This window comes from Bombina bombina, chromosome 1 (genome assembly GCF_027579735.1).
Source record: "Bombina bombina isolate aBomBom1 chromosome 1, aBomBom1.pri, whole genome shotgun sequence".
Classification (NCBI taxonomy): Eukaryota; Metazoa; Chordata; class Amphibia; order Anura; family Bombinatoridae; genus Bombina; species Bombina bombina.
This window is the reverse complement of record NC_069499.1, coordinates 1,178,815,285-1,178,825,559: the sequence shown is the minus strand read 5'-3', so window position 1 is coordinate 1,178,825,559 and position 10,275 is coordinate 1,178,815,285. Positions and strand designations below refer to the sequence as shown.

The following is a 10,275-nucleotide window of genomic DNA, read 5'->3' as shown; positions in this document are numbered from 1 at the left end:
TTAAAGGCGCAGTACCGTTTTTTCAGATTGTTGTTTTATTCATTAAATAAAGTGTTTTCAGGTTTTTTTTCAGATCATTACTAGCCTGTTCAACATGTCTGACATTGAGGAAAGTCAATGCTCTATGTGTTTAGAAGCCATGGTGGAACCCCCACTTAAAATGTGTCCCTCATGTACTGAAAGATTGCAAGGAACATATTTTGCTGATAAAAGTATGTCTCAGGATGATTCTCAGTCTGAAGAGAATCATGTTATGCCATCTAATTCTCTCCAAGTGTCACAACCTTTAACGCCCGCTCAAGCAAAGCCAAGTACTTCTAATGCATCTAATTCTTTTACCCTGCAGGATATGGCTGCAGTAATGTCTACTACCCTTACAGAGGTATTGTCTAAACTGCCAGGTTTACAGGATAAGCGCAGTAGGTCAGGTGTTAGAGTAAATACTGAGCCCTCTGACGCTTTATTGGCCATCTCCGATGTATCCTCACAGTGTTCTGAATTGGGGGTGGGGGATTTACTGTCTGAGGGAGAGCTTTCAGACTCAGGAAAGATGTTCCCTCTAACAGACTCAGATGTGACGGCCTTTAAATTTAAGCTTGAACACCTCCGCTTGTTACTCTGGGAGGTTTTAGCGACTCTGGATGATTGTGACCCTATTGTAATTCCACTAGAGAAATTGTGTAAAATGGATAAATATCTAGAGGTCCCTTCTTACACTAATGTTTTTCCAGTCCCTAGAAGGATTTCTGACATTGTTACTAAGGAATGGGATAGACCAGGCATTCCGTTCTCTCCCCCTCCTACTTGTAAGAAACTGTTTCCCATATCTGACACCATTCGGGATTCCTGGCAGACGGTCCCTAAGGTGGAGGGAGCTATTTCTACCCTGGCTAAGCGTACAACTATGCCTATTGAGGACAGTTGTACTTTCAAAGATGTTATGGATAAAAAATTAAAGAAATTGTTTATTCATCAGGGTTTTCTTCTACAACCTATAGCGTGCATTGTTCCAGTAACTACTGCAGCAACTTTTTGGTTTGAGGCTCTAGAGGAGTCTCTTAAGGTTGAGACCCAATTAGATGATATTTTGGATAGAATTAAGGCTCTCAAGCTAGCTAATTCTTTTATTACAGATGCCGCTTTTCAAATGGCTAAATTAGCGGCAAAGAATGCAGGCTTTGCCATTTTAGCGCGTAGAGCGTTATGGCTTAAGTCTTGGTCTGCCGATGTGTCATCAAAATCTAAGCTGTTAGCTATTCCTTTCAAAGGTAAGACCCTATTCGGGCCTGAACTGAAGGAGATCATTTCCGACATTACTAGAGGTAAAGGCCATGCCCTTCCTCAGGACAAGATGGTTAAAATGAGGGCCAAACAAAATAATTTTCATTCCTTTCAAAACTTTAAACGTGGACCCTCTACTTCCTCCTCCGCCACAAAGCAGGAGGGGAATCTTGCACAATCCAAGTCAGTCTGGAGACCTAACCAGACCTGGAATAAAGGTAAACAGGCCAAGAAGCCCACTGCTGCTACCAAGACAGCATGAAGGGGCAGCCCCCGATCCGGGACCGGATCTAGTAGGGGGCAGACTTTCTCTCTACGCTCAGGCGTGGGCAAGGGATGTTCAGGATCCCTGGGCATTAAAAATTGTGACCCAGGGGTATCGACTAGAATTCAAGGATTTTCTCCCAAGAGGGAGATTTCATCTTTCACGTTTGTCTGTAGACCAGACAAAAAGAGAGGCGTTCTTACGCTGTGTAAAAGACCTATATACCATGGGTGTAATCTGTCCAGTTCCAAAACTAGAACAGAGGCAGGGATTTTACTCAAATCTGTTTGTGGTTCCCAAAAAAAGAGGGAACCTTCAGACCGATTTTAGATCTCAAATGCCTAAACAAATTTCTCATCATTCAAGAAGGAGACCATTCTAACTATTTTACCAATGATCCAGGAGGGTCAATATATGACTACCGTGGACTTAAAGGATGCGTATCTTCACATTCCTATCCACAGAGATCACCAGTTTCTCAGGTTCGCCTTCCTGGACAAACACTACCAGTTTGTGGCCCTTCCTTTCGGGTTGGCCACAGCTCCCAGAATCTTCACAAAGGTGCTAGGGTCCCTTCTGGCGATCCTAAGGCCGCGGGGCATAGCAGTGGCGCCCTATCTGGACGATATTTTGATTCAGGCATTAACTTGCAAGCTAACCAAATCTCACACAGACATTGTGTTGGTTTTTCTAAGAACTCACGGGTGGAAGGTGAATATACAAAAGAGTTCACTAGTTCCACTGACTAGGAACTCTGATAGACTCGGTAGACATGAAAATATTTCGGAGGTCAGAAAGTCAAAGATCTTAACTACTTGCCGGACACTTCAGTCCACTCCTCGGCCATCAGTGGCACAGTGTATGGAGGTCATCGGATTAATGGTGGCGGCAATGGACATTTGCTCGCTTACATCTCAGACCGCTGCTACCGTGGAATGGGGATTATGTGGATTTATCTCCTCAGATAAATCTGGATCTAGAAACCAGAGACTCTCTTCTTTGGTGGTTGTCACAGGATCATCTGTCCCAGGGAATGTGCTTCTGCAGACCAGCATGAGTCATAGTGACAACGGACGCCAGTCTCTTGGGCTGGGGTGCAGTCTGGAATTCCCTGAAGGCTCAGGGTGTTTGGACTCAGGAGGAGTCCCTACTTCCAATCAATATTCTGGAACTGAGGGCAATATTCAACGCGCTTCAAGCGTGGCCTCAGCTGGCCTCGGCCAAATTCATAAGATTTCAGTCGGACAATATCACGACTGTAGCATATATCAATCATCAAGGGGGAACAAAGAGTTCTCTAGCAATGATGGAAGTTTCCAAGATAATTCGATGGGCAGAGACTCACTCGGGCCATCTATCAGCAATCTATATCCCAGGAGTAGAGAACTGGGAAGCAGATTTTCTAAGTCGTCAGACTTTTCATCCGGGGGAGTGGGAGCTCCATCCGGAGGTGTTTGCGGCATTGATTCATCAATGGGGCACACCGGAATTGGATCTGATGGCATCTCGTCAGAATGCCAAACTTCTTTGTTACGGGTCCAGATCAAGGGATCCTCTAGCAGTACCTTGGTCGTTCAACCTGGCTTATGTGTTTCCTCCTTTTCCTCTCCTGCCTCGTCTGATTGCCAGAATCAAACAGGAGAGGGCTTCGGTAATCTTGATAGCGCCTGCGTGGCCACGCAGGACTTGGTATGCAGATCTAGTGGAAATGTCATCTCTGCCACCATGGAAACTGCCACTGAGACAGGACCTTCTCATTCAAGGTCCGTTCCAACATCCAAATCTAAATTCTCTGCAGCTGACTTCCTGGAGATTGAACACTTGATTTTATCTAAGTGGGGATTCTCTGAGTCAGTCATTGATACTTTGATTCAGGCTCGGAAGCCTGTCACTAGGAAAATTTACCATAAGATATGGCGTAAATATCTTTATTGGTGCGAATCCAAGGGCTACTCATTGAGTAGGGTTAGGATTCCTAGGATTTTGTCCTTTCTCCAAGAAGGATTGGAGAAGAGATTATTGGCTAGTTCCTTAAAGGAACAAATTTCTGCTTTGTCAATTTTACTACACAAGCGTCTGGCGGATGTCCCAGACGTTCAGTCTTTTTGTCAGGCTTTAGTCAGAATCAAGCCTGTGTTTAAACCTGTTGCTCCGCCATGGAGTTTAAATTTAATTCTAAATGTTCTTCAAGGGGTTTAAAAACGATGCTTCTGTTGAACAGATTTGTAAGGCTGCGACTTGGTTCTACCTTCATACCTTTTCCAAATGTTCCAAATTTGATACTTTTGCTTCTTCTGAGGCTATTTTTGGGAGAAAAGTTCTTCAAGCAGTGGTGCCTTCCGTTTAGGTCTCTGTCTTGTCCCTCCCTTTCATCCGTGTCCTGTTGCTTTGGTATTGTATCCCACAAGTAAGGATGAATCCGTGAACTCGTCGTATCTAGTAGAAGAAAAGGAAATTCATGCTTACCTGATAAATTGATTTCTTTTACGATACAACAAGTCCACGGCCCTCATTTTAGACAGATTATATTTTTGTTTTTAAACTTCAGTCACCTCTGCACCTTTTTAGTTTCTCCTTTTTCTTCCTATACCTTCGGTTGAATGACTGGGGGGTGGAGTCAAGGGAGGAGCTATATAGACAGCTCTGCTGTGGTGCTCTTTGCCACTTCCTGTTAGCAGGAGGATAATATCCCACAAGTAAGGATGAATACGTGGACTCGTCGTATCGTAGAAGAAATCAATTTATCAGGTAAGCATAAATTTCCTTTTTTTTTATTTTTGATCATTTTCATTATTTCGTTCGGGCGGTTGCATGTTTTTTCTTTTTTAAGGCTTCAGGTTGCCTATGCTGCATCCAGGTGGATTCTGAAAATGGCAGGGTGGTGAAAGAATCCACCGCAGCCAATATTCCTTTGAGGATGCATGCGCCACTGGCGACGGACGCATTACAAACGCAACTATAGTATAGATATGCTTTGTAATAGTGGTATCTTTTGTTGAAATGAAGAAAATAGAGAGACGCACTCAGTGGCGTCACTAGGGGGGTGCGGGCCGCACCTGGGTGACACCCTCCAGGGGGTGACACCAACAAAACAAAATTTTTATTTTTTGATTTTTTTTTAAATGTTATTGAAATTCAAAGAAATACAATGTAGAGATGCATAGATTATTTTATTAGAGGCTGGCATTTGTGAACATTAGTGGGACTGGGAAGTTGTAGACACACAATTTTTTTGCCCCTTGAGCCAGTGCTGCAATTTCAACAAATAGTTTTCCCGGCTGCTTTTGCTTGTTTGTACTTTGCTCCTCCCCTGCCCAATTTCACTATGAATGTTGTGGGTGTGCCGTGGGGCTTGCAAAGTTGCGCTGCTAGCCTAAATCTGCCTGCCTATCTGTGCTCAGTGACATGCAGCCCAGGGCTGTGCACTGACAGACTTGGAACAGAGTCAGAGAGCAGTGATTTATTTTAGAGTGCTCTGTTTATCTTTCATTTGATGTTCTGCTGAGCCAGGGAGCAGCTCTAGGCATGAGCTTCATAATTAATGCAGTGCAGTTTACATATTTTGTATGTGTGTGTCTGAGTTTTTGTGTGTCTCAGTGTTTTTGTGTGTGTGTTTTTGTGTGTGTGCCTGAGTGTGTTTCCGAGTGTTTGTGTGTGCATCTGAGTATGTTTTTAAGTGTGTCTGAGTGTTTGTATGTGTGTTTGCCTGTGTTTTTGTGTGTGTCTGCTTTCTGGGGGGGGGGGGGGTGACACCATGACTTACCGCACCGGGTGACACCAACCCTAGTGACGCCACTGGACGCACTCACTGAGGCAGTCTGGGGTTTGTTGTTTGTCTTGTTTAGAGAAGAATTGCCTGGTATTTCGGTGCTGGACTGTCATTGGGCAGGATCAGACTGATATGCTACAGGATATTTTTTCTCTGTGAAAAGGCATAGTGTGCAAAAAGAGACTGCACCCTGAGTGGCACTGGCCTTGTGGACAAGCACGGAAGTTTTTCTAGCTATTGTTCTGTCTCAGTGAGTGTGTCTCTCTATTTTCTTGTTTTTATCTTTTGTTGAAAAGCATACCTAGGAAAGCTCTGGAGCCACAATGCACTACTGGGAACTAGCTGCTGATTGGTGGCTACAAATAAGTTATTGTCATTGGCTCACCAAATGTGCTAGCTTCTAGTAGTGCATTGCTGCTCCTTCAACAAAGGATTAGCAGAGAATGAAGCAAATTTCATAATAGAAGTAAATTGAAAAGTTGTTTAAAAATTATATGCTCTATCATGAATGAAAGAAATTGTGTTTCATATCCCTTTAAGGGACAGGATAACTCATCTCATATGAAAGGTAAGGCTGACTGAATTATCAATATATTTTCCTGTAGCACCCTTGGTATGTAAAATGTAAAATCAGTATAAATCCAGATAGATTAAGAAAATCAATTTAGAAATAAAAAATAAAGTTTTTATACAGATATTTTAAAGTTTACATTATCTTTGTTCTTAACTATTTTTTATACAGATATCAAGTTCATTTCCAAATGTATTATGGAGTAGGAAGGTCATATTTGGAAGAGAATTGATACTGAGGGCCAGACTTCTATGATCTGCTGATAGTCAAGCAGTCTGCTATGGAAACTGCTTGCATGTCTATACATATTTTTCTTTTCTGAAATATTGTCTTTATTTACTCATCAACAGGTGTCTGTGGTGGATCCTAGTTTGTACCTGGTACTGTTACTTCACTTGTATCAGCAGAGATATGAGGAACTTCTTAGATTAACACACACACGGAGCCGGGTAACAGAGGTAGGCTATCTGATGTGTTCAGGGATAAAGGACGTCACGTCTTTACAGTACAGCTTTTGTAAACATTATGGGTTGTCCTATTGTGCAGTCATAGCTTAAAGGGACAGTCTAGACCCAATACATCATTTTGTTTACTTATTGTTATACACTATGTAATAAGTACATGAAACATTTAAATATTCATCGTTTGTTAAGAACCGAAAATGTCCGCCAATCTCCACTCACCAATTTTATGTATATTTTGGTATGTTAAGTTTCTCCAGTCACAGTTGATTCTTAAATAAGTTTTCCTACTCTCACATGGTGATTTGTGCATGTGCAATATGAAATAGCTAACTGCAAAATATTAAATGTGCACTGCTAAACTGTCATACAAGAAAACAGCTAACTGGACAAGAAGAAAAATACTGTGGACGGAGCCTGTAGGCCGTTTTTGGCTGCTAAAAAGTTTTATGTACTTCTTACAAGCTTATAGATGTGGAACCCATTGCAAGATGCTTTTCTGGTATGTAGCAATAATTAATAAAGCATAAGTATTGGGTCTAGACTGTCCCTTTAAATTCACTTAGGCATTCTATGTTGTATACCATTTACATATGCTTCTGACTTTTGAATGTAAAGCGTAACAAACATTGAGTAATACCCACACAATGCAAGCTGCCTTCTGCTCTCTGAGTAGATGCTGAATTTAGAGTGCAGATTCTGGATAAGTTCTTCATGCACCTGTGCAGAGTAAAAGTTGTCAATGAAACAGTGATAGCTTTTACTAGAAGTATTTTTTGCAAGCATGTTTCTGTTCTTAATTGAAATGCACAACAATCTATCTATGCCAAGCAATGTCAGAGGGATGTTAAATTAATTTAGGTGCTAATTTGTGTTTGCACTCACAGGCTCCTATCAGCAGGTTATTGATGAGAACGTTCAGCATTGGTAGTGGTAAAGAACTTATTATTCACTCACAGCCAGTGTTAAACCCTTCACCACCACCCATGCTGACAAACCACATGCATAACACTTATGTGAGAAACTTCACCGCCACAAGCATTGACAGGCAATTTAAAATTAACTGCCACTTATCCACTTCACTGCAACTCATTAGAAGGTGGCACCCCAGAGTGGAGACCTAGCAAAATATATAACATGCTGAAGCATTGGTGAATGGTTCAATACTGCCCTATTTAGAGGAATGTCCAAGGCCTTTTAAATGCCCAAAACTTCTTATTCTTCTATTTCTTATCCTCTTAAATGTGGACATGATGTGAAATGAAGTTCTTATGGTCACAATGGAACTATAGTTCCCATCATACAGCACCAAATTTAAAATCCGATAACACAATCACAGAATGAAAACATTGCGAGTCAGTATGATGATAGAAAGCAGGGGTCACAAACCATGATGCCAAGCCACGTTTTTGTGGTGCTTCTGACACACTGGCATGTAGGCTCCTTGAGTCCTGAATTAAAGTATTCGTTTTTTTCTTTTTTTGTTGCATCTAAAGGAGGAAATTGTAAATATTTTAGACAGATTGTAGTTTCAAATATATGCTAATCTTACACAGATATTCCAAAGGAGGATGAAAAGACCACAAGGCGCATGCACAGTCTTCATCTATATACCTCAGTCTCATGGTTGGGTAATACATATTGAGAAAAGTCAGATGATTCTGTGTAAGAAATTGTCTTTCTAGGGAGACCCTTTAATACCTAGGATAGTATGTTTCTTCTCCTTAAGAATGCCCATGATATAATATGTGGTCTAATGGGAACGAGTGTGATTTGTCATTTATAGCACTTTTTTTCTAAAAGCACTGGGAAAACCTTTGAGTATTCATTTCGATTTCATTTAAAGCTGCAGTTAGATTGGTAGTTTTTGATGATTCTATAAATTATTAAGCTTACACGGATTGTGGTTTAACCCATTGTCTGTTGAAGTCAGGTATCCAAATTATACCTCCCACCAGTCTAATACTAAGTCTGGTTTTCTTTAGATTTCGAGACATTTCTCACACCTCCGAACAAGAAGGAATGAAAGTAAGTTGTTTTCCTAACATCAAACTCTATTTTATTAATAGTCTCAGAGTATATAAATCAATTCAGGAAGAAACAGATAATATATTTCATAAATTGTGTCTGGAGACCTATTCCATTCCCATAACTCATTTCTGTTTATGTCATTTTGTCACTATTCATTGAGAAACACATTTCATGCTCCTTGCTTCCATCCTATGCCACTGTATTTATGAGAAAATGACAAAGTCCCAGTGCTATGAAGCACCATCCATGTCCCTAACTAAAATGTTGTATTTAATCTTTACTTTAGCCTTATATATACTCTTGTTACATGACAGTGTCTTCTTTCTTCATCCCAACACATAAATCCTTTTCATTTGAAATTCAGGTCACCCCTCTCTATATGTATACTCCATATATATATATATATATATATCTCCAAATGTCCTTTACCCAGCACTCACGATTGCTATTTAATTGCCCAGGTGCAGTGCATAAATACATATGAACCCCAAGTTAGAGACCGCTCTCATAGGTCTTTTTTAAATCCACCAAAGTGACTTTATTATCAGTAACGTTACTGACAATAAAGTCACTTTGGTGGATTTAAAAAAGACCTATGAGTGCGGTCTCTAACTTGGGGTTTATATATATATATATACCGTATATATATATATATATATATATATATATATTCCACAAAGTTTTTCATTTATATTTTGTTTAGATTATTGACCATTATAATATCCCAGATTTGAATCATTTTTAACTAATTTATATCCTTCTGGGGATTTCCTTCAAAAGGATATGCAATATTCTAGTTAAGGTCTGATTAGTGATCAATAAAGCATAACTATATCAGTATTTGTGCAGCCAATACGCTTTCCTATATAACCAGACATCATCCCAGCTTTTCTTGTTGCTTTCCTGTCTTTAAAATGTCTTGTATATTTACATGAATGTGTTATAATTTTACTCTGTTGCTAGTACAGTACCAGCACATTTCTATTAAACTATGTGGCTTTCAGTACTATATAAATAACTTTATAATAACTTCTGTTTAAAAATAGTTAAATGGTATCTATTTCCACAGATCCTGAAGAAACCACTCAGGATTCAGATTCACAGAACAGCAGTCAGATCAACTAAAGGTTTATCTTTTCCCCTCTACATAGTGTGTAACTGTTCATCTTCCCGTGTTACCCAAGGGATCTCATCTTATTCCCACACAGTTATCACATCTAATAAGCTGTGCCAGCAACTGTTTTGAGTTTCCTCTGTTTATAACCCTCAGTGAACTACAGTTGTTGTTTGTCTATAGGGTCATGGGAGGAAGTTCTCCCCCAAGTGCCTCCCCTTTCCTAAATGTTCCTTATCTTAATAAATATTAATTATTTTAAATTTCTAGTGTTTTCATTATTATCTACATTTTAATTTTGTTAATTTTTATTTCAAAGTTATTGCTAAATGATAAAATATAGGAATTTCTCTTTAAGGAACATTTAACACAGTGAGATTGCTACTCTAGCATTTCATCTCTAACGGACCTCAGAAGATAACAGGCTTCTAAACAAACAGAAACCTAATTTACAGCATGGCAGAATCCAATACTTTATGGAAACTAAAATGTCACATGTGTTTCTTCAATAGTTAAAAAAACACATCTTTATATTGTTCTCTGGCTAGTCTTTGCTTTCAATACATCATTATGTCTTTATCATTATATTATTGCTACCACGAGTTCATGGTAGCAATTAGCACTTATATAATTAACCAGCAATCAGACCTCTGGTTAGTTTTATAAATGTGCCCAAAATGCCCCCAAAATACAGCGTATTGTAGTTTTATTAAAAACAGTATTTTGGGGCTAAAGTTGCGGTGTATGGGAACTGTGTGTTCACAGTAAATATATATGTATATG

General features: G+C 39.7%; 1 protein-coding gene across 1 annotated transcript in view; it reads left to right on the top strand.

Annotated features, from left to right (window-relative positions):
* Positions 1 to 9,755, top strand: part of LOC128663875 (E3 ubiquitin-protein ligase MARCHF7-like) — a 31,500-nt gene extending 21,745 nt beyond the window's left edge. The window contains exons 7-9 of the mRNA XM_053718438.1: positions 6,237 to 6,344; positions 8,333 to 8,375; positions 9,448 to 9,755. Coding sequence (XP_053574413.1) covers positions 6,237 to 6,344; positions 8,333 to 8,375; positions 9,448 to 9,503 — 207 coding nt within the window. The 3' untranslated portion in view covers positions 9,504 to 9,755. The remainder of the gene's footprint in view (positions 1 to 6,236; positions 6,345 to 8,332; positions 8,376 to 9,447) is intronic.
* Positions 9,756 to 10,275: the final 520 nt, after the last annotated feature.